Here is a 25,448-nt window from a genome sequence, read left to right on the forward strand (position 1 = left end):
TAATTTTTACTTGGTTTTAAGAAGTTATGCGATCCAACTGTTTGAACACTAAAGTTCTCTACGTGGTTTAACGGTACAGGTAAAATACACCTTACATTTGTTAGCCACTAAGATTCCAGACAACCTGCTATTGCCCGGAGGGTCAATTTTCTATGGAACACTTAGCACCTATCTTATTTGCCCAATTACACATAATACTATGGCAGTAACTGAGAACTGAGGGATTCTGCCCCGTGTAAGATGAAGCAATAGTTACCAAGCATTTCCTTTTCTGCTCCACAGAGGGAAAGAAGGGTCTTAATAAGCCGTAAGTGTCCTGCCAATAAGATGTTGTCTGCTTCGCTGGTCTCACATTCAGCTGTGCGATTAGGTTCAAAGTTATCCAGCCAAGTAATCTCATCTTCAAGCATGGTAGCTGGGCTGATTCTTAACTGCTCCATTTCTGAAGCTAAGAAGGAAAAAAAAAAAGTCCACTTCAAAGAAAGAAGGATTTCCTTTCATGAAGTCAAAATCCTGAATTAGAGTAAGCAAAGTCAAGTCCCAATCTTTCACTTCATAGATCTCAAAATAATTGTCTTTGATAAACAGCATGCTACAGCTGTTGCCCACAAGCACCAGGAAGGATCATGCACGTCCACTGCTTCCCTCGCTCCCTCGCTCAGTCATAAACCAGACATCTGCTGAGCGCCTCCTCTGCGCAGGCCACTGTGCTGTACGCTGGGGGTATAAGATGAAGGAGATAATCGTTGTTCTGAAGAAGCTCCTGGTCTGGGGGGTGTCAGCAGATGTCCCAGGGAACAAATCCTTCTAGAGAAGGAAGGGATGGAGGGCCATGAGGGAGGCCAACGCTCCCACAGTGTTACCAAGGGAGGGTGGAGATCTGCACAGGAGAAAGAGGTCAACAGCACAGCAGCAGAATCCAGAGAATGACTGTTCTTTGTAGTAAGTATATCACTCTCCCCTCCAAGCACGGATTTTGAACAAGATTCCATACTGGAAGTTGGGACTGGGGAGGAGAGGAGTGATCATGCTCTACCCGCACTGCCCCAGAGCCACAAGCAAGCGGGTCCCGCATGGTGAGGTGAAAAGGGTACTTCAGGGTCATTTACAGCAGGACCAGCACTGGACATGAATCCTGTCTCTACCTCTTACTCCCTGTGTGTCCCTGTTTCCTCATCTATAAAATGGGGCTAACACCTACACTGCAGGGTGCTGGATACAAAGTGCCGAGTGTAGGCAGTGGCATATAGAAACTACGCCAAAAATGGCGAATATTGTTTGTTTTAAGACATATTCTCACCCTGACTTTCCTAATAAGGGATCCTGGATCCCTCATTTATCACTCAACAACACAGGGAGGCCTACATTAATAACTTGTTCATTCATTCTAAAGTTGCTATGTACAGCCAACTGATGAATCCAGTCCTCAAGAAGCACAGCAGAACACCATCTCCAAGGCCAAGCCAGAGCAGAATCTTGCTGGCTGCTGTCCAACTTCCACTAGAAGCCTGGCTGAAAAACATCGTATGAGGCTAGGCTGTTAGATGGACATGTAGTCCATTCACTTCTCTAGACACAATAGGCCTTATCTCTGAGACAAGACTTACACTCAGACCATATCATCTCAGGCCCCAACAAGACCGACTTCACTGCACTGCTCAGAGCACTGTGTCCTTAGCTTTGGAGAGACACTGGGAAGCCGACGAAGGCATCTCCTTCAGAGATGTCGCTGAGGCTACTGTATTAGTCACTGTGTCTTCAAGCGTCCCTTACACGAAGACCTTTGTATGAAATGTCTTTTAGGTTTTAGTGCCGGGAAAAAAGTTTGTTTCTTTTGAGAAACCATTTCTGTTTCTTCTTCTAGGGTACTGAGAACAACTAACCATACGCTGTTCACTTTTTCCCTCTGTCCTCCAGAAACCTCACAACCAAATTCTGACAGTGTGGGGCTTTACTACCTATATATATGAAAGTTGGTTTTTTTAACCTCTTGGCCTTGATATTCTTTTCTGATTAATACTTTTGTTGATTCTGCTTTTTATTTTATTTCCTCTAAGCTGAAGCAAATCTTTTGCGTAAAGAGTGGGGAATAAACAAACTCTTGATTTGAACAATTAAATTTACAAAGAGCATTCCAACACACATTTGCATTATCTGTAAGTACAGATTATTAAAATCTATATCTCTAACGGAATTTCTGACAATGATATTTCAATCCCCTAACACTAAACAATAACTGTCTTGTATCACTTCACTTCTATCACTATCAACATACCTCAGGAGGATTTTCTCTTGCTTTCAATGATCAATCTTTAAAATTGTCAGAATTGACTATGCTAGAGAAAGACTTTTCCGATTAGTTCTGTATCGGTGAAATTAAGATATTTGGGCCGGCCCCGTGGCTTAGCGGTTAAGTGCGTGCACTCCGCTACTGGCGGCCCGGGTTCGGATCCCAGGCGCACACCGACATGCCGCTTCTCCGGCCATGCCGAGGCCGCGTCCCACAGATAGCAACTAGAAGGATGTGCAACTATGACATACAACTATCTACTGGGGCTTTGGGGAAAAAAAAGGAGGAGGATTGGCAATAGATGTTAGCTCAGAGCCAGTCTTCCTCAGCAAAAGAGGAGGATTTGCATGGATGTTAGCTCAGGGCTGATCTTCCTTACAAAAAAAAAAAATTGATAATTTTTAAAATCAACAAATCTTCTCAACACACTAATGGTTTGGTATCTAATAAGAGAAGAGATCACTGGTACATGGGTTTCACGCTTTTTTGAAGAAAACAAAATTCAACTTCAAACATAATTATAATCTCTTTTACACCTGAGATACTTTAAGTCATGTTCAGAAACGCCCATCTGGCTTTCTCTTCTACTCCGTTCTGCCCCCAAGAAACCCAAGTCAGATAAGTTACTTACTTGTCAGATCATCTAATAATTGGCACCTCAGATCAAAATACTCCATACACTGAGATAACAGTCTAAAAAAACAGATAGATTTCAGTTATTAAAAAGAGGCAGATTTAAAACTAAAAAGTATTTACCTTGTAAGAATAAGTTCATAAAACAATTGAACAAGAGAATTTTCCTAAGCATAAAATAACTACTTTTACACTAATTGAATTTCAGTATTTCAGCAAGAAGTGCATTAATAATTTTACTAATACAGACAGAGTATAGGAATAATAGGGTAAAGAGAGGGAGGCTTACTAAATTGATCCCATCTTGTAGTGATGTATAGACACTGACTGTGTACACACTGCACTGACTACATTCACCCACTTCAATCTCACCCGATGTTCACTAAGCACCTGCCGTATGCTCGGAACTGTGTTAGGGGAACAGGGAACAGAGGGGACAGACAACAAATCAAAACACACATGTGTCAACGGGGGACAGCACTGAGAAGAATAAAGCAGAGTGAGGAGAGAGAAACAAGGAAGTTTTCTTATCTAGGTTGATCAACGAAGCTTCTTCTTTAATTACAGTAGTAAAAAGCACAGGTGTTAGCACTGGACAGACCTTGGCGTTAATCCTGGCTCCACTACTCATAGCTGGGTGTCAGGTACAATTTATTTCAGTTCTCTCATGCTTCTAATTTCTAAAATGCTTGTTAGAGTATTAGAAATAAACATGCACACATACACACAAACATATACGAAAGGCTCAAGCATGGACTAATGATGAAAATATACAACGAACCAAGAATTATGAGTATTAAAAAAAATGGGAATAATAAAATTGCCAAACTCATTTGGCCGTAGTGAGGGTAAAATGATAAACATATATGAGTTTGGTTTGCTGTATGGCACACAGTCAAGCCATGTTAACTGCTATTATCATCATTACTATTATTATTAAGGGAAAATATGTACCAAACTTGGGCATTAAAAAAAGTTGTAAAACACAATTTTCAAAATTATAAAAACATATAATTAAATATTTAATTTTATATGAAATTAAACAGTTCTACATTCAAGAGATTCTTTGAGAGCGTATGTTAAAAAACTCATCTAATGCTTTCTGTTTCTTTCCCAAAGTTTGGAGAAATTTAATATCAAACTCTTAATATTTAGTTACATTAAAAAATCTGACTCTTACAAAAAGTAAAAGCACAACAGCTTACTTCCTAAAAAATGGTTTAAACATTTCAACTAAACAATCGTTGGTCTTAGAAGTTAATAAAAGGATCATCTGATTTTAGGAAAATTTTAACTAAGAAAAGTCAAAATTCTAAAGCAAAAAATGTACAAGGGCAAAAAAAGAAGTTTCTATATAGTTTCTGATCCAGATGCCTTTATTAGGGACAAACTATTCTCTGAAATTTGGTTTTACACCATTAAAGAATTACTTTCCATTACCAGAAATACACAGCTAATGTCTAATTCAGGTTAAATCTTGATGGTTAACTGTAACATAATTTTAAATTTTGGCTAAATTTTTACTGTTTATAAGCCACTCACAATGATCTTATCTCAAAAGCCAAAATCCCGACTTCTTCCTTATTTACAAATTTAGAATGTTAAAATAGAAGGTTAAATGCTTCAAAACAATATTAAGTTGAGACTTAGACATGTGGGCCAGAAATCTCCGCATATTAGAAAAAGCATGAGAACATAACAATTGTTGATTCACACACTTAACCCTGTAATGAGACTTAAAAAAGCAGACTAAAATACAGCTCAATTCAAAGAAACTCTACAGATTGTGTATCTTATAACTAGAAAATACAGGCATTAAAAAAAAGTCAAGGATGGATTCAAGAAGAAATCACAAGAGAAATTATAAAAATATCTTGTGAAAAATGAAAATGAAAACACAATATATCAAAAGTTATGAGATGCAGTTTTTGAAAGCAAGTGCCAAGAGGTAAATTTATACTCGCAAATGCTTCCAGTAAAAAAGAACAATCTCAAATCAGCAACCTATCTTTACACCTTAAGGAACTAGAAAAAAAGGAACAAACTAAATCCAAAGCTGGCAGAAGGAAGGAAATAATAAAGATTAGAGTAGAGATAAATAAAATAGAGACTAGGAAAACAATACACAAAATCAACAAAACCAAAAGTTGGTTCTTTGAGAAGATCAATACAATGACTAAGAAAAAAAAAAAGATAAGACTCAAATTACTAAAATCAGAAAGGAAAGTGAAGACATTACTACAGATTTTACAGAAAGAAGAAGGATTAAGAGAGCACTATGAACAATTGTTCACCAACAAATTGGATAACCTAGATGAAATGGACAAATTCCTAGAAACATAAACTTACTGAGACTGAATCAGGAAGAAACAGAAAATTTGAATAAACCTATCACTAAGCAAGGAGGTTAAATCAGTAATCAAAAATCTCCCAAAAAAGAAAAGCCCTGGGGGCCAGCCCTGTGGCCTAGCGATTAAATTTGGCTCACTCTGCTTCAGCTGCCCGGGTTTGGTTCCTGGGTGTGGACTTACACCACTGGTCGGTGGCCATGATGTGGCAGTGACACACACACAAAATAGATGAAGAGGGGCACAGATATTAACTCAGGGCGAATCTCCCTCAAGCAAAAAAAAAAAGAAAAGCCCTGGATGAGATAGCTTCACTGGTGAATTCTACCAAACATTTCAAGAATCATCAATACCAATCCTTCTGAAACTCCTGAAAAAAAAAAGACAAGGAGGGAACACTTCCTAACTCATTCTATGAGGCCAGCATTACCCTGACACCAAAGCCAGACAGGAGACTAAAAGGAATCTACAGACAAATAACCCTCATGAATGTGGATGCAAAAATCCACATTTATGGAGAAATCCTCAATTAAATACTAGCAAACCTAATTCAGCAGTATATTTCAAGGATTATACACCATGAAAGAGTAGGATTGACACCTGGAATGTAAAGATGGCTCTACACATGAATATCCATCTTTTTTTAACAGAATGAACGAAAAAAACCCCACATGATCACCTCAACTGATATAGAAAAAACACTTGACAAAACTGAATGCCCTTTCCTGATAAAAATACTCAACAAACTAGGAATATAAGGAAACTAGCTCAACGTAATAAAGGCCATATATGAAAAACTGAGAGCTAACATGACACCTAAAGGTGAAAAACTGAATGCTTTCCCCCTAAGATCAGGAACAAGTAGCGTTTTCACTACTTCTTTTCAACATAATATTGGAAGTTCTAGCAAGAGCAACGAGGCAAGAGAAAGAAATAAAAAAAAGGCATCCAAATTGGAAAGACAAAAGTAAAATGATCTCTGTTCACAGATGACATAATCTTATATACGGAAAACCCTAAAGAGTCCACAAAAACACTGTTAGAACTAACAAACAAATTCAGCAAAGTTGAAGCTGAACACAAAGCAAGACACAAAATCAACACACAAAAATCAGTTTCATTTCTATACACTAACAATGAACAACATGAAAAGGAAAGTAAGGAAATTCCATTTACAGCAGCATCAAAAAGAATACTTAGAAATCAAGTTAACAAAGGAAGCAAGAGACTCGTACAGTGAAAAGTACAAACAATGCTGAAAGAAATTAAAGAAGACAAATAAATGGAAAGATATCGTGTTTTTACAGATTGGAAGATTAAATCTTAAGATGCCAATACTACCTAAAGTGATCTACAGATTCAATGCGATCTCTATTAAAATCCCAATGATGTTTTTTGTAGAAATAGAAAAATCCATTCTGAAATTCATATGGAATCTCAAGGGACCTCAAGTAGAAAAAACCACCTTGAGAAAGAAGAACAAAGTTGAAGGACTCACATTTCCTGATTTCAAATTTACTACAATGCTACAGTAATCAAAAGAGTGTGGTAATGGCATAAAGGCAGACATATAGACCAATGGAATAGAAATAAAGAGCCCAGAAATAAACTCTCACATATATGGTCAAATGATTTTTGATAGGGTTGCCAAAACCATTCAATGGGGAAAGCACAGTCTTTTCAAAAAATAGTGGAGCAACTGGATATCCACATGGAAAAAAACAAAGTTGGACCCTTATCCTACATCATATACAAAGCTTAACTGAAAATGGATCCAAGACCTAAATCTAAGAGCTAAAACTATAAAACTCTTAGAAGAAAACACAGGGGAAAAACTTCATGACATTGTATTTGGCAATGAATTCTTGGATATGACACCAAAAGCATAGGCAGCAAAAGAAAAAATAAAATTAAAATTAAAAACTTTTGTGTATCAAAGGACACCATCAAGAAAGTAAAAGAAACCCAGAAAATGGGAGAAAATATTTCCAAATCATATATCTGACAAGGGATTAATATCCAGAATATATAAAGAACTCCTACAACCCAACACGAACAAAAAGGCAGACAACTTAATTTAAAAATGGGAAAAGTACTTGAATAGACATTCCTGAAAATAAGATGCACAAATGGCCTATCAGCACAGGATGAGCTACTCAACATCACTAATCAGTAGGGAAATGCAAATCTAAACCACAATGAGTTACCACTCCACACCCGTTAGAATGGCTATTATCAAAAACAAACAAACAAAAAAACCCAAAAAACAACAAGTGTTGGTGAGGATGTGGAAAATACGGAACCCATATGCATGGCTGGTGGGAATGCAAAACAGTGCAACCACTTTGGAAACCAGTATGGTAGTTCCTCAAAACATCAAACATGGAATTACCATATGATCCAGCAATCCCACCTTTGGGCACACACTCAAAAGAATTGAAAGTAGAAACTCAAACTGATATTTGTACACCCATGTTCATAGCAGCATTATTTTTAATAGTCAAAGATGAAACAACCCAAATGTCTATCTACAGGTGAATGGATAAACAAAATGTGGTATATACATACAAGGAAATATTATTCAGTCTTCAATAGGAATAAAATTCTGACACATGCTACAACACAGATGAACCTTGAAGACATTATGCTAAGTGAAACAAGCCAGACATAAAAGGACAAATATTGTATGATTCCACTTATACAAGGTACCTAAACAGTCAAATTCATTGAGACAGATGGTTGAATTGTGGTTGCCAGGGGCTGGAGGGAGGAGGGGAATAAATAGGGAGTTATTGCTTAATAGGTTCAGAGTTTCAGTTTAGGATGACGAAAAAGTTCTGGAAATGGATAGTGGTGATGGTTGCACAATAACGTGTATGTACTTAATGCCACCGAGTTATACAACTAAAAATGGTTAAAATGGCAAATTTTATGTTATATATATTTTGGCACAGTAAAAAAAAAAAAAAATTCTAGTAAATCTAAAAAAAAAAAAAAAATCTACATTTGTCTTTGAGTTGTCTCTTCATGTCCTTTGCCCATTTTTTAATTTGACTGTTGGCCTTTTGTTTAATAATTTATAATAGCTTTCTATATATATAATCAAAATTAGCTTGTTGTCTGTCACATACGTTGTCGATCAATTTAGCCAGTTTGTAAACTGATTTTTGACTTTATTGTACTTTTTCCCACATATAAATTTTTAATTTTTATGGAATCAAATTTATCAGTTTTTTATTTAATGACTTATTAATGGGTATAGAGCTTCAGTTTAGGATACTGAAAAAGTTCTGGAGATAAATGGTAGAGATGGTTGTACAACAGTGTGAATATACTTAATGCCACTCAACTGTACACTTCACCTGTGACCTGTCATTCTGTGAGCCTGGGGCCTAAGCCTTCTTACATCCCAGGCACGTATAAAGCCAAGAAAGAATGCTAGGATACCCTGGCTACCTCTAGACATGGAGTTATGAAGTACGCTGAGCTGAAAAAGGGACGTACAAGAAGACATGAGCAGTGTGACCTTTCGCAGTGACCTGGCTTGAATAATATCAGTCTCTCACAAACCAGGTGAAATCCTCTTTCTTTATGGGATAGGGGGACCAGGTAGGGTGGAGGTGGGACTTGGGGGTGATGGAGGGGAAGAAAGCCTGGTATTATTTCTTTTAACTCTTCTGTCCCAAATGGGGAGAAAAACTGGAATGTCCTCTTTCAGGGCACACAAATGTGAGAATAGAAGAGGAGAAAACCTTTTGTCATCTCAATAATCACTGGACTTCAGGGGAGCAGTACACAAATCATTATGCTCTTTCTGTAACATGAGCTTTTCATCTTCATTACGTACCTCTGATTGACTCCTCTCATAATACTTGTCGGAGACCAGAGAGGCAGCTGAGCCGTGAGAATCACGCCCAGGAGAAACTGATTTGGCTTCTGCACATCTGGGTGAGCAGAAGTATCTGTCTGACTAAGAGTATACAGCTGATCACAGGCGACATGGCGAATCTGAAATGATTACAGTGGCAAAGGATATACATTAGCTAACTTAAGAGACGGGTGACAAAGTGATTCTCCGCAAGTCCAGCTCTGAAGGACACTGTAAGGGTATGAGCATTTCAGTCATTGATGGTCAAGTTTTCACTGAATAAACCAGGGCTAATTAAAAAAAGTGTGGTCTGGGAACCGATTTCCCAAACTACTCTACCCTAATCAATAGGTCTATAAATTAATGTAAATGAAAATAAGAAAAGCTCTTCTTCAAGTGTTTACAAGTTAATTTTTAAGGTCATGTAAAAAAATCAGAATTATAAAATCTAATGCAAGTTTATGGCTTGAAGTTGGTCTTTCTTGGTTTTGACTAACCTGTTGACGCTTCATGCCAGCTGCCTTTGCCAGCTATGGATGCTGAACACTGGCTGTAACATTTTGTTTGTAATAAACAAACACAAGTTAATCACAGCACTAGTCCTTTAACTTTTGGTAGAATATGGAGAACAAATATAGAATAGAAAGGAGGACAGATAGTTCAAATGGTCACTTTGCTTTCAGAGGGGTCTGTGGCCCCTTTCTATGGCTCCCTGAGAGGACTGAATGTCATTCCCTCTGTCCTCCCCACAAGGTCACAGGGATCCAGAGAGCCCACGACAGAATAAGACCAAAAGGGTTTTTTATAAGCAATGTAAAAAAAAATCCTTACCTCAGCACTTGGTGATCCAAGCAGAATATCGATGATAAAATCAGCAACACAGGGCAAGTTATAGAAAGATGCTGACGAGAAGAATAAGGAGAATTGGGGGCACAGGAAGAGCTAAGTTAAGAAATGCATTTTCAAAACTTCAAAAATTATGAATAATTTCTTAAGCTTAACTATAGCAGAAATTCACCTCTTCCACATGGAGTGGCATTCAGGCCCTTCCACAACTGCCCACACGTCTGAGCTCACCCCATGAGATCCCAATGTGCTCCAGAGCACGGCCAGGTCTTGGTCATCTTTGTACCTCCCCACGTTTTAGCACAATGCCTTGCACGTACCAGTTACAGAACAAATATGCCTTGCCTTGACAAACTATCAATACTCTAAAAGGAACCCTATAATAAACTTACAAACAATAAAAAAGCTTGAAGGGAAGTTATAAGTTTTTCATCTTGATTTGAAAATCTCTAAATTAAACAACTGTAGGAAAATTGAACAAAGACTATGGTACATGTTCAAAAGCATTTCATAAGGACTTACACTTCTCATATATAAGCCTTCAAAAGTATTCTTGCTCAAAGGAAACAATTTTGGACATTATTTTACTGTTCCATAAATCTCTAACTTGTTCTATATGTTTATCTTGATAATCTTATATGAGTAGTTTGGATGTTACACTAAATACATAATGATCACCAATTCTACATTATCAGGCAGTCTGAGTCAGTAATAACAGTGCAGAGTAGGGCTCCCATGTGTGGGTACAACCTTTAAAAGTGGAGCTGTTAAGGCTTCATTTCTGAATAAATATTTATTGACAGCCTACTACACATCGGGCAGTGTTTGGGTGCTGAAGGTTCAGTAGGGAACAAAATGGACAAAAATCTCTGTCCTTATGGAGCTTACAATCCAGTTGGGGACAAAATAATGACAATAAACATGATAAATAAGTAAATTATATTGTATGTTATAAAGTGATAGTGATATAGAAAAAAACAACGTAAGGAGTTTAGATGGTGCTGGGCTTGTGAGGGGAGGGTTGTGATTTCTTTAAGAAGGTGGTCAGAAAACATCTCACTAAGAGGATGACATTAAGCAAAGACTAGGAGGAAATGAGGAAGAGAGCCATGTGGATAGATGGGGGAAGAGCATACCAGGAAGTGGGAACAGCCAGTGCAAGGGCCCTGAGGCAGGCATGTGCCTGGAGCGTTGGGGAAGAGACAGGAAGCCAGGGGGCTGAAGCACAGTGAGTGACGGAGAGCAGGAGAAGGGGAGGGCGCATAGGTATCAAGGGGGTGGATTGTGTGCAGCCTGGGAGGCCTTAGGAAAGATCCGGCTTTTACTCAGCGTGAACTGAGAAGCCACCACAAGGTTTTGAACAGAGGAGTGACACGATCTGACTTACATTTCAGAAGGTCCACTCTGGGTACTGTGTGCAGAACAAATTGCAGGGGCAGAAGCAGGGAGATGAGTTAGGGCACGACTGCTCTAGCCCAGGTGAGAGATGAGATGATGGCAGGTGAGAGGGCAGTGAGAGTGAGGGCGGAACTACGTGGGGGAACCCAGATGGAGTCTGAAGGAGACGTGCTGACAGATGAGAAGGGGGTGTGAAGGACAGGAGTCACGGATGTCTCTGGGGCGTGTGGCCAGAGCAACTGGAAGAATGAAGCCGCCATTAACTGAGCTGGGAACACTCTTGAGTAATAGGGGCCAGACAAGTAGTTCAGGTCTGGACACGGGAAGTTTGGGATGTCTATCTGAAATCCAACTGGAGACATCAGGGCAGTGGTCCAGGCCGCAGATCAAATTCAGGGGTTATCAGCATATAAAGAGAATTTAAAGCTGTGAAAGTGGATGAGATCACCACCAGAGTGAGTGTAGATGGAGAGGAGCGAGTGATGGGGGACCGAGCCCTGGGTGCTCTAACATGGAAAGGATGGTTAGTAAGAGCCCCAGTTTGCCAAAGCCAACAATAAAGATAAAAGGGCAAATCTTAAGTTTCATAATTTTTAATACTAGAGTCATTATCAGTTTAGGAATTGATATATAATTCTAATTCTATAGTTTATGAAGTAGTGAATCTGGGTTTTTTTAATTCCTCAACTAGACAGTAAGCTCCTGGAGGGCAGACGTGCTGCCCTTGTAACACCTACTGTGGAACCTTACATACAGAAGGTGCTCAATAAACACTCATCTAGAATGTACCAAGCCTAGCACTATTCCTACCTATTCCACATGCCAACATCCCCCCTTTCTCATTTCTATTAATATGACCCTATCTATGAAGACTGTAAACAATTCCCAACAGAAACCCGGCCTTTCCCTAAAAGAGATGAATCAACCGCAAACAAGCCTCCCGCATACCCAGCTGCTGGCTCCGGAGCTGCAGGCAGGTAACAAGAAGAGACAAGGCCTCCCCGGCAATCAGCGAGTCTTTGGTGGACACGGACTGCTGTCGCACGCAGATGCCTGCGTGCAGGGCCACCGGGTCTCCTTCACTTCCAGAGCTGCAGTTGCTCCCTGGAAACAGGCAAGCGGAAGGTGACTGCCGACCCTACAGGACCTGTGTGATATTCTAATCTCCTTTAAATGTGTTCCAGAATCCTCAAGTGAAATTAACAAGTTCAAGAACACACTTTGGTCTAAGAAACAGGAGAGATTTAACCACTTTATCTGGCTCCCACTGCTCTGTACTTAAAACACATTTGAAGCGGCTCAAAATGTGTTTGAGGCAAAACAAATTTCAGGCGACAGAAGTAAGAACAGTGTAATTTTGGAGGCATGAGGGAGTCTTCCTGGGATATTAGAAATGTTCTGTATCCTGATCTAGCTGGGTTATACATATGTAAAAATCCTAAAAGTCCTGTACATTTAACATTTCTGCACTTTACTGTATGTATGTCATATATTTTAAAAACTTTTTTATTACTGAGGTATTTATACACACACAGATTGAGCAGGAAAACCAAATGAAGCTGAGAAACAAAGCTATTTATAAAGCTCTAATAGAAAATGGCTGTTTTCCAGGTAAGAATTCTAGATGAATTTGCGTTACGGTCACAATTGTTGGCCTCATGACACTCTCACACGCAGCAAGCTCAAGACTCTGCGTGATCTGCTTTCCCACTTACTCTGTGTACAGAAACGCTTCTTCTTTTGGTGAGGAAGACCAGCCCTGAGCTAACATCAGCTGCCAATCCTCTCTTTTTGCTGAGGAGGATTGGTCCTGGGCTAATACCTGTGCCCATCTTCCTCTACTTTCTACGTGGGACGCCTGCCACAGCACGGCTTAACAAGCGATGCGCAGGTCCGCGCTGGGGATCTGAACCTGTGAACCCAGGGCCGCCGAAGCGCAGTGGGTGAACTTAACCACTACACCACCAGGCCAGCCCCTACTTTTTCCCCTTAAATGAAGGATAACATACATACAGTAATATGTGCAGATCTTAAGTGTAGAGCTTGATGAAGTTTCACTCATGCTCAAAAGCAAGAGGAAATTGTCACTCCTTCTTGTGACTATGAACAATCTACACAGAGACGATTCTTACAGCCACTTCTTGCCCAATGCTCTAATTATTTTCCCTTTTTAATCAGTACCTGAACTGCTGAGCCTGTTTCGAATTCCAGCAGGAAACAGAGAATTACTTTCTTTAATTGGCTGGCTACTCCCAACGAGGTCGAGACGTCCGGCAGCTGCAGCCCACGACAATCGCATGAAACAAGCCACGGTAGAAGTGAAGTCACTTACTTCCATCGTCTAAAAGCAGCGTAGAAGAGTGTTATGAGACAAGGTAGTACTCGAACACATTCCACTGACTTATACAACCTTCCTACTGGTCTCAGTTTTGTGAGACTCTTTTCCTTCCAAGATCATCCAGAAGGATGGCCTTTTCCACGCTTCCATACTGTTCAGACTTTCCACCTCTCTCTGCTACCTGTAAAACAGAGACTCTGATCTCCATGCTCTGGCTTTAAATCACCCAGCACCAATTTTGTTTTTACGGTTTCCCCTCTTCCCCACACTGCATTTTGGCCTACGTGAACTACCAGGTGACCTCCCATACAGGTCCTGGTTTTGTCTCTCTAACTTTGCTCACGCCCTCCCTTTCTTGAACAACTCTCCTCTCTCCAACTTATATCTATGTATTTAATCCCCATCTACTCTCTAAGGCCAGCTCAAACGCCACCTCCTACATAGCATCATCCATGATAGCCACAGGGGAAGGTAATTACTCCACTTCCTCTGAAGGTCCATGGAACATTTTGCCTTTGTGGTTCTCTTAGAACACTTGATATTTCCACCTTGAATTATAGTCATTTCTGCACTTGTGGTCTCTGTCTTACTCACTCTAAGTTCCTTGAAGGCAATCCTCAAGTCAACCATTTTTATATCTGCACAGCCCCTCCTCGCAACCAGTGCCTTCTAAATAGGAGGTATTTCATATTTCCTGAATCCACACATCACTTACTTGTATTGCCACCCGTGCAGCAGGGATGATCTCCTCAACCCTAATGGAAGACCTATCAGACACGGACAACTGTCGGTAGGATGCCTTTTCTGGGGTCCCACACAAGGACATCTGCCTGCTCGTCTGCCGGCTGACATTTCGGAATGGGCGAGAAGAAAGTGCTTCTATGCCATCTTTGGTGAGGTCTTCATCTAATAACGTGGGCATTGTTTGTCCAACAAGTAAAAATCTTAAAAGGAAATAAAAAGCTAGACTTACTCAAGGTCATTTCATACTACTTAAAATGACAGGATTGGGAAGAAAAATAAAGTCATGTATTGCCTTTTGAGACTAATGCAATATATTTACTTACCTTGCAAGTTGTAGACAGATGGAATAAACTCCCTGCCTTGTCTCATAGTCTACTTCTGATGGGATGGAATCCCTCTGCATGACATTTACAACCAAACTTCAAAAAAAAGAAAAAAGGCAGGATATTAAAGACTTCTTTTTCTTTCAAAGGAAATTTTCCGTAATTTAATTGCTTATAAATGTTATCAACTACTTAAAATTTCTACAAGATCCTTACATAGAAATGGACCACACATATTTCTACCACAATGACTTCCTATGATGTCTATAACCCTCCCGGTCCATTCAGAATTAGACTCCTTGCTTAGCCAAAAAGATACCGAACACAGTGTTTAGATAGTTCCCCTTCTCACTAACTGGTTTGAGTTCACTGATCAGCTGCTATCTTGGTACTGGTAGAACTACCACACATGTCCAGAATTGTTGTATTCAATAGCTTGTTTTTCACATCCACTACAACCTGTATTACTGCAAAAGCTTCTTAACTGTTCTTCCTGCTTCCATTCCTGATGCTCCACCTCCAAAATCTATTCTCAAAAGACCAACCAGTGATTCTTTTAAAATCTAAGTCAGATCATGGCACTCCTCCTCTGCACAAAATCCTCCCACGACTTTCTAGTTCCTACAGAGAAAAAAGGCAGAGTCTTCACAGCAGCCTATAAGATCCTACATGACCCGACCTCTGGTATGTCTGTAACATACGCTGCCTCCGTCACTCTGCCCCAACCACACTGGCCTCCTGCTGGTCTCCGCAGGCACCAGGTCCGCTCCACAAAGGGCATGCACTGGCTGCTCCTGTGAAGGGCTGTCCCCCAGGTATCTCCAGGTCTTGCTCCCTCACTTCCTTCAGGTCTTTGTAAAATGTCACCCCATCACTGAAGCTTTCTCTAATCACCCTACTGACAATCACAATTCCCCACACCCCCTTCCTTGTCTTATTTTTCTCTGCAGTTCTGATCACCACCTGACACACTTTTACTTTACTTCTTCGTTTATTGACTGTCTGCCCGTCTAGACTGTAAGCTTCACGAGGACATGGATTTTTGTTGAATCTGTCATTGCTCTGTTCCCAGTGCTTAGAACAAAGCCTGGCATGTAAATTAACTGAAATACAAAAATAAGCCAGAAGTAACGTGCTTTTATTACCACAGCTCTGTGACTGGCCGAGTAATCTGAAATGAGTTTTTACAAAGAAAGCTCTACAATGTTGAACAAAGAGTAAAAGCATATGTGCACTAGGCCCTCCACCTGCTTGGGAATTCTTTTAGCTCCACTTCTCTGTTTCCTGTCCCCTTTATCACTTCAAGTTCTCATCCACCTTCTCGTCCCCTCAAGGGGATAGGAATTCCTTCAACTATCCTCTGCTCAGACTTCATGCTGGTTTTCACTCCTTCCTTCCCCAGGGGAAATGGTATGCCTCCTTCTTCCTAGAGCAAATCTCCTTTCAACTGCAGGAGAACTTAGCCCCATGGATGCATCACCCTCTTTCTTTTCTCTCTATTCTTTTCTTCCTCATCAGCCCCTTTTAGTCAGCCTACAAAGAGAACCAAGTCTTCTACAAGTTAAAATCAAAACAGAAGAGTCGACTTTCCCCTCAGTTATTCTTCCCTTCAAATTACTCTCACCCCCTTGTTCTCACTCATTATAAAGCAGAGGTTTCTACTTCTCATCCATATGCTTGCCACCCAGCTTCGCCAGCTGCTTATGCTCGAATGGCTTTACTTAAACGCTGATGCCTCACCCAAGTCTCCAATGCCATTCTCCACTTCTCTCAAGAGCATCATATCCCAACCGTCCCCTTCACATGACTCACAGGGAACTCATATGCGATCAAATTCCTTTCTCTTGACTTCCTCTGTTTCCTCCATCTCCTTCCATGTTTATTTCCCATATAGACTAAAGATTCAGCATGTACCCACTCTCCCAAGCCAGAAACCACAGGGCCATTTTATAAATGTTCTTACCCTCTATCTAGTCAGAAAGACTGGCCTATTTTACCTTGTAAATGTCATTCTACCACTGTCCTACATTTAGAACTTGTCATCTCTTCTCTGGACCACTGCCACAGCTCTTTACAGTTCTCCCTGCCTCCAGTCTCTCTCCGTTCTATTTATCTTTACTGTAGCCAGAGTAATTTCCTAGGTAATTCCTGGCTTACAAACCTCCTGTTTTCCCACGGTCTATAAGATAATGTTGAAATTCCTCAGTGGGACCCTTCTTTACATATTTCTCTCTTTTATCCTTTGCTCTAGCCTCACCAGGCACCTGTAGTTCCCAAGACAGGCCATGCACCTTCATGCTTTCCCTCATTCCCCACCTCCTTCAAGCTGAGAGTGCCCTGCCCCTCTCATTTACCTAGGGAGTAACTACTCATTTCTCAATTCCCAGCTCAAATGTCACTTTCTGTGGAGCATTTCCTAATCTTATTACCCCAAGCAAATTTACCCAGGTTAACCACTACTTTCTTCCCTAACCCCGCCCCCCCAAAGCACTTTTTATGAGCCTCTGTTTTGATACTTATAGTAACTATTTGTTATTCTTTGTTAAACCATGAGCCTCTCAAGGGTGGGGATAATACCTTATCTATCTTTGCATCCTCAAAACTAATGCCTTGCACAACCTGGATTCTTGGGAATCAAATTCTCCTCATCACAAACTGATGTGGGAATCAAAAGAAGCAGACACAGCCTCCTACCCTCTCCTCTCCTCGGGAATTCCCCACTACCAGAGGGAAAGAGATGTGCTGCTCTAAGTTTTCCAAATAATCAAAAGCCATAAAATGAATTAAAATATTCCAAAGACTGAAACATCATTTCTTCTTATTACAACTCTCATAATGCTTCACATATTACCTTGTAGGAATAAGCAAGGCTTGGCAGGAAAAATTAACTGAAATAACTATATTCATTTTCTGCAATTCATCTAACATTATACTGAAACTCTAACCTCAAGCCTCCTGCTTTGAGGAAGTTCTCACAGAAGGATTTGGCACAGTTTCTTGCCATGTCATCATCGGCTGTCGGCATGAGTTTGGAGCTCAGAACCTTGGAAACAGATAAGCACAATTAATCATCACAATAGTTCCAGCAGAAATTACTCCTTAACTAAGTAAAATAATCAGACAACTTGAGCCAGAATCTCTTTAAATGCTGCATGTTGTTTTTTCCCCTGAGAAGTATTAAGGAGGCTGATGTTGCACAATTAAAATTTTATCACATTTTCCAAGTTCTATTTACTTAGCAAGAAAAATCTTTCTGTTCTGAAGAAGGCTGGTGTGTTCTTTTCATGAAACCAGCAAACATGAATGTCTCAGGTTCTCAGGCTTAGGTAACAGCAGGTACGTTATGTGATACGCTAGAGATGTTCTTGAAAAAGTATATTAACTAAAGTTTTATAAAACAGCCCATTTATTAAAAATGCTAGATGAGCAGCTCCGTAATGATTCCAACTCCTACTTACTGAGCAGCTACAATGTTCTACGCATAAGACGAGGTGCTTGACATGCATTATCTCTTACTCTCAGTATGCATGACATATGTATTTTTCTTTATAGGTAAAGACTGAGACCTGAGGGGTTTCGTGACCTTCCGTCCAAGGTCACATGGTTAGAATTCAAATCCAGATGTGTGTCTAATATCCACGCCCCTTTTATAACACTGCAATATCTTCCTAAGGGAAAGCTTACCCGTGTATTTTGGTACAGCAGAGAATTAATTACTCACAAATACTCACCCTAGACTATGAGACCACAAATCTGGTTCATGTTCTAGTTTACTACCTGCTGGCTGAGAGAGCTCAGGCAGGTCATCTTCCCTTTTGCTTCAGTTTTCTCATCAGCTAAATCAGGATAATAAGTACCTTTACCAGAGGATTGTTTAGATTAAATAAGATAATACAGCTTAAGGTGCTCAGTACAAGCACTGGCATGAAACAGGTGCTCAAAAAACAATTGCTTATTTAATTGTTATGATTTAAAAATTTTTTTAAAAGACTCATTGCCTCAGTTTCCCCAAGGTTTTAAACTAGGTGTAATTCAAGATTCTTTTCTATTATACAAAGTCTGCTTCTATGAACCTATGGGTTTTATGAGCTTAGATTTTTAATGTGGGATTGTTTTTAAAAATGCTTTCTTCCTAAATTGCTCTTTGGGACACATGCTCGTCAGCCTCCGATTAGAAGTATTACATGGGAGAACGGGGACCCTCTGCAATTCCAATCCTCTCTGAGTGCCGGGAGCCACATGCACTTACTCTACCACTGAGTCTTTTGGCTCTCAGGCGATGCAATCCCGGTAGCTGATGACAAGCTAGACCCATTGTTGGATCATTCTGTTTTTCTAAGTGCTCTCAAATGTGGGTGTTAACATTTATACCTTAAATTTTTTGAGATAATCATTCAAAAGCAAATGACAAATCTGGCAGCAGCTGCAACATTCAAAATTTATAAGCTTAAATTGGCCAAAATTTTCTAAGCCACTTTCTATTTTGGAATGTTGCATGTAGTTTTAAATGTCCACAATAAATAAGGACATGTTTTATTTTAAAAATATTTGCTAAATATTTTCTCCTTTCGAATCCAACACATCTTTTGACGAGAATGATTATTTTAAGGCAAATATGAAATATCACAGCTTGAACATACAAGCAACAAGTAGAGCATAAAAATGAATGAATATTATTGTATACTCCAAATCAGTTTGTCAGATGAAATAAAACTTAGAAAAAATGCCCAAGTAGGTACCCTCTTAGCAATTATGACCTTTGTTGTGGCTCAAAATCTACTCAAGATAAATGATAATCTGATAATGAAGGTTGCTTAGGCATTGATCTGGATTCTTTAATAAATAATTGCCTGGATATAATGTCCTAGGTCAAAGCAAAATCATTCAGGGCTTTATTTTCTCCAGACCTAAAGTAGCATGAGGGTGTGACCCACCCCCTCCGAGAGAGGGACTGTTTCCAGCTGGTCCCTCTCCCATGTTGCTTGTTATGCTCTGCTTGCAAGACTCAGTCTAGCCAGCCTCCTCTGTGTCTCACTCACAAGATCTTGGAGCAACTATCTTGTCTTTTCAACTCTGACCCTTTAAATACGCCAATGACTTGTAGACACTAAACAATTAGTAAATGTTTACTGAACTAATCTACTAGTTTAAAGCTACTTTTGGGGAAGAGGGTAATAAAAATATTCTTTGCTCAAATTCTTCCTTTTTTTAAACTTAAAATAATAATGCTCAAATTCTTCCTTTGTTCTATCTTAAAATAATAACGTTAACATGTCTCCTGACAAATTCCTCATAAAGCTTCATTAATGTCAACAAATTACAATAGCTTTTAAAAAAATTAAGATGCATTTAAAAACAAGGTGGCTCAGGATTATTAATGGATATTATGCAGACTTGCAAACCCTCCAGAGGAAGGTAATGACATATTCTAATACATAAGGCTTCCTAATTATTTATTTAGATCTTGTTTTGCAAGTATAACAATGTATGTAAGTATAAACTGAAAAAAAATTGAGTATTTACAAAGGCAAAAAAAAGTTTCAATTTATATTCTACTTTTTACTTTTTTTAAACTAATTTTTAACAGATCAACCAGATAATAACAGAAACCTGTTTACTTATTTCTGACATCTGAAAGCATGATTCTGGAAACCAAAACAAAATGAAAACAAGTCAGGTTTCTCACTTCTAAGTTGTAGAGCACTCTGAAGGTGGACATGCCCGGAGCAAAGGATCGAAACAGACTTTCTAAAATGGAACTGGCACTTGGCTGATGCTGTTGCTTTGAAGACAGGGATGGAGATTTTGAAGACTGAGAACTTGTTTCAGACAGCAATGTTTTCTAAGTTTAGAACAACGAAAAAAATATATCTCTTAAAAGCACAAATTAAAGAGAAACGGATATCTGTATATATTCTAATATTCTTTTCCTCTACAATATAAGCCACACCAATGAAATTTTCTAAAAATTAACCTCATAAAATCACATCACTCTGTAATTATTAACAAAACATCAAACTCCACTGCACAAATTGTAAGTGCTCAAAAGCATACCAATCCTACACAAATGCCTTTGGGAATGTATCCTAAGCAACACTACCAAGGTCACCTTGACTTGTTTCTGTGTTTTTAAAATCTGTACTTCTAAATACCGATAATGAAATAATAAGATTGTGGAAGTGGTAGTTTTGAGAATTTTTTTTAACTAGTACTAGCGTTATTTCTATAATTACATTAGTTCTCTTCTCCCTCAAATTAATATATAAGACATATAGGACAAGACTATGAGCTGATCTAAACTTCAACTACTGAAACATAAAATTTATAACTTAATTCTAACAACTTTGTTCTAAATTAATTTATTCTGAGAACATAAATATTATAGATAAAACAATTTTAATATATATAAAACTCTTAAGAAATAACATTCTAAAAATTAAAATGAACTTTAAATATCAACTGTGAAAAAACTAAAATATAATCCACTTATGTAAGCAACTCAACCATATGCAACAATCACACTCAGGCATCGTGACAGAGGGAAAACATCTCCACTGAGTCAGAGCTAGAGTCTGACCTGGACAAGACACTTCGTCTCTGTGGACTCAGTTTCCTAACACACCACATGAAGGAGGCAGAAGTAGGTGATGTTAAAGGCTCTTCTAGTTTTAAAATTTGATGCCATTTTTGACTCTATCTAGATTCTTTAAAAGCCAACATGAAGTTCTGATTTCCAATCATGGGAAAAGTATTCTTCTAAAGAAGAAAAATCATCACAGGAAAGATGCTATCAAATGGCCTGATGGTGATTTCATGGTGCATTTTCACTGCCTCATGATACAAAGTTTTCAGGCCAGTTCAGTAACTGCCCGGATACTCATACCTTCCTTCCTAAAGAATCCAGCTGATCGAGGGCTTCCTGAATGGCTGGGTCAGTGGGGATCAAGAGTAGCAGCTTTCGTACTCGCAGAGTTATCCTGAAATGTTTCAAGTTAAATTCTTTTTTCACGTAAGCCACAGTTTCCATAACAGAGTCATTTAGTACAGGAGGTAAACTAAAACACATTTCAAGTGAAAAATTACTTGGTTCCCTAACCTTGATAACTTTCAAGCTTCATAAATATGTGCACTTACCTTGGCTCCTCCAGATTGGCCAGCTGGTAAAGCATGTCAAATACATTACACACAAGTGCCATCACAACACCAGGGAGGGACTTCTCCTGAGGGAAAACAGCAAAACACAGACAAGTTTACAAAAGAAGTGTCTCCTTTTCTAATCAAATGAACCAATGATAAAAATACTGGCTCCGAAAGACTGGCCACTACAGGGCTTCGGGGATCCCAGTGCTCACCTGCACTGAAGGACAACACATGGTACCAGAGGGAGGGGACACTACCTGCCAGTGCGCTTGTTACCTGGCTCTCCCACCCACCTGCTGGGGGAGGGGCTAAGGCACCCCAAGGCAGGCAGGAGGAGAGCGGCAAAAAGGGCAGGTGTAATGAACAGAATAGAGCAGGCGCCACTGAAAGCTGATCATAGCTTGTCAGCAGCAAACAAGGCAATGAGTGATTTAAAAGGAAAATTAAAGTAGTACATATATGCATATACATGCACATATAACAGAGAAGAGATTCAGACATGACTAAAGTGCCATTTTCTGGTTATGAGGAATAAAAACTAGACATCACTATAGAATGTAATTATATACATGAATATTTTTAATAAATTCAGGATAAGTATGAAATAGTGTAAAAATGCTAAACTTGAAGATGCTGTGTACATTATTTCTGTTGTTAATTAACTGTCATAATATCACTCTGAGTGAGATTTCTTTCTTAAATTCTTGCTATATATAAATATAGTTACTTAAAAAAACCCCCACAATACTAACACTAACCCTGAAGAGTTCTTTGATATCTATAGCAAGGTTATGCTCTAAGATAAGAAGACATAGGCACACAAGGAACTTACACATGGAATTAAATTAAAGGGATATATATTAATAACTATGAATGAAGATCCCGACACGCCATTTAAACATCTTTACTTTACATGAGGTCTGGCATTATCTTACTATCTAGACTGGGAAAGCCTAAAGAACAGAACAGTCTTACACCCCTGGCGCCAAGCTCAGTTCCCGACAGAGAGAGAGTGGAAAATAAACCGACTGATCGATTGATTCATGAATCATTCAACAAACACTGAATGAGCACTGTTTTAAGTGCTGGTGATACAGTGGGCAAAACAGACAAAAATCTGCTCCCATGGAGTTTATGTTTTACTCAGGAGACAGACATTTAACAAGATAAACAAAGTATACAGTGTGTTAAAGAACAGCAGAGAAGGGCAGGGAAATGAGGTGCAGAGGCAGGAAGGCATGGGGTTGGGAATTAGACAGAACTGCCCAAGCAGGCTCACTGGAGGCAACATGCAAGTAAAAGCTGAAGCAAGTGATAGAGGTCCACCTGGATGTTGGGGAAGAACATTCTAGGCACAGGGAAGAGCAAGCGCAAGGCCCTACTGTGTCTGAGGACCAAGGCGGAGGCCAATGCAGCTGCAGTGGTGTGAGGGAGGGAGGCCACAGCAGACGATCCGGACAGGGAGGCTCTGGCCTGCCGGCTGGCTCTGACCCTGAGCGAGGTGGGAGCCACTGGAGCGCCTGAGCTGAGGGGTGGCACAACTCGACATCTGTTTAGAAAGCTCAGGGGCTGCTGGGTGCTACAGAGAGAACAGACTGAACTGCTGTAAGGGCAGAAGTCATGAGACCAGTTAGGGCACGAAAGAAACACCCAGGTGAGGGAGGAAGGTTGCCTGGACCTGTGTGGCAGCTGTGGAAGAGAGAAAAGTAGCTAGATTCTAGACGTATTTTAGAGATAGAGTCAAAGATTTGCTGATGGATATGGCTATGAGAGAAAGAAAGGACCCAAGGATGCTGGCACGAGCCACTAGAAGAATGGAGATGCCATTATCTGGGACAGGGCAAGACCGTGGGATGAAGAGGTTTGGGGTAGGGGTGAGGTGGTGAGAAAGGAGGTATCAGGAGCTCAGTTTTGGATACACTATGATTGGGGTGCCTACTCCACATTTAAGAGGAGATGTTGAGTAAGTATTTGGATCCATATATCTAGACTTCAAGCTAAAGATCAAAATTGGGGCGTTATCAATGCATATACTACATAAAAAGCTCTGCAAGTGAATGAGACTCCTGAGGGAATGAGTGTACAGAGGAGAGGTCACAGGACTGCGCCACCAGGGAACCCCTGTGTATAGGGATCAGGGAGATGAAGAGCAACCAGCAGAGGAGACAGAACAAGACCAGCCAGAGAGGTGAGGGAAAGCCAGGCGAGCCCTGAATACCAAGTGAGGAAAGTATCTCAAGGGGGAGTGATCACATGTATCACTCCACTGAAATGTCAAGATGAGGACTGAGGGTGAGGGGACAGATTACCTAGACAAGGGCCTGACTCTTTTCAAGAGGAGTCAAGAGGATGGCAAAAGAGAGTTTAGACAACTTTGCTTTCAAGGAGCTTTGCTGATTTGGGAGGGAGAGAATGGGGCAGGAACCGAAGGTGGAATTGGGGTGAAGTAAGGTTTTTTTTTTTAAAGATGGTAGAAATAACAGCACCTGTGAATGCTAATGGGAATGACCCAGTAGAGGGAAGTCAATGAGTCAGTGAAGAGAGATGTACAGGGGAGCAGCAAGCAGCGGCCAGGCAGAATGACCGGGGGACGCGGAAGATTCTGTGGTTCAGAAGATTGATAAGTTATGTTATCTTCTCCCCACTGAAGCCCAGCGTTTCTCAGTGATACAGTTTTCAAGAGTCAGGATTTGTCTGAGAGATAAAGACATGAGCATCCAAATCTACATGGGCTGAAGCAAAAAGACAAACATTAAATTCTTGCTTCTTAAATAGAAATTTGTCACTCAATACCTGCTCCATGGCGTATGACGAGCTGAAAACCCCACTGCTGCTGCTGCTGGAGCTGGTGGAGGAATCCGCTGAGCTCCCTGAGGGGGTCCCGCTGCCAGAAGTCTTCACGGTAAGGACTTGTTCATCAGAAAAGCCCAGCTGGTGGAGCAGCTTCTGATCTTTATTCACTGTCAGCTGCAAAAAGCAGTTTCTTAATTATTGAGAGAGAAAGGAAGAGCAAAGTATTAATATCAGGCTCAAGTGCCACAAACTGTTTACTTAAACCTACCAGACTATCATTTGTAAATATCTGTATATTATCCACAGGAGAGCACAACTGCTTGGCTATCTTCCACCGGACACTCCCTATGGTTTCATTACTGTGAGCCTGTAAAATAAAATTAAACATTGTAATTCGTTTAATTTATTCATTTAAACAACTGTTAGTGAGTTTCTACTATGTATCGGGCACTGTTCTAGAAGCTGGGAATGCAGCAGAGAACCCAAAGACAAGGATCCCTGCCCCATGAGGCTTTCTTTCTGCTGTGAGCAAACGTTCTCTTCCACACGCCAATATTCCCTCCCCATCAGGCATGGAGTAAAATCTCCAGTCCTTCCACTGCAGTGCCCTTCTAAGCTTCCCTTCTTCACTGTGCTCCAGTCACACTGGCCACCTTGCTTGTCACCTTTGTATCTGCTGCTCCCTTCGCCTGGAAGGTTCTTCCCCCAGAAATGGCTTACTCTGTCA

General features: G+C 40.0%; 1 protein-coding gene across 1 annotated transcript in view; it reads right to left on the minus strand.

Moving 5' to 3' along the window:
* Positions 1-25,448, minus strand: part of USP24 (ubiquitin specific peptidase 24) — a 149,761-nt gene that overhangs the window by 46,736 nt on the left and 77,577 nt on the right. Inside the window, exons 27-40 of the mRNA XM_058552517.1 lie at positions 24,990-25,088; positions 24,722-24,895; positions 21,923-22,008; positions 21,672-21,765; positions 20,475-20,630; positions 17,734-17,831; positions 14,789-14,884; positions 14,437-14,665; positions 13,565-13,724; positions 12,332-12,487; positions 9,971-10,041; positions 9,119-9,279; positions 2,922-2,983; positions 257-448 (exon numbers count right to left, since the gene is read on the minus strand). Of these exons, the coding sequence (XP_058408500.1) occupies positions 257-448; positions 2,922-2,983; positions 9,119-9,279; positions 9,971-10,041; positions 12,332-12,487; positions 13,565-13,724; positions 14,437-14,665; positions 14,789-14,884; positions 17,734-17,831; positions 20,475-20,630; positions 21,672-21,765; positions 21,923-22,008; positions 24,722-24,895; positions 24,990-25,088 (1,834 nt within the window). The remainder of the gene's footprint in view (positions 1-256; positions 449-2,921; positions 2,984-9,118; positions 9,280-9,970; positions 10,042-12,331; positions 12,488-13,564; positions 13,725-14,436; positions 14,666-14,788; positions 14,885-17,733; positions 17,832-20,474; positions 20,631-21,671; positions 21,766-21,922; positions 22,009-24,721; positions 24,896-24,989; positions 25,089-25,448) is intronic.

The sequence above is a fragment of the Diceros bicornis genome, chromosome 13 (genome assembly GCF_020826845.1).
Source record: "Diceros bicornis minor isolate mBicDic1 chromosome 13, mDicBic1.mat.cur, whole genome shotgun sequence".
NCBI lineage: Eukaryota > Metazoa > Chordata > Mammalia > Perissodactyla > Rhinocerotidae > Diceros > Diceros bicornis.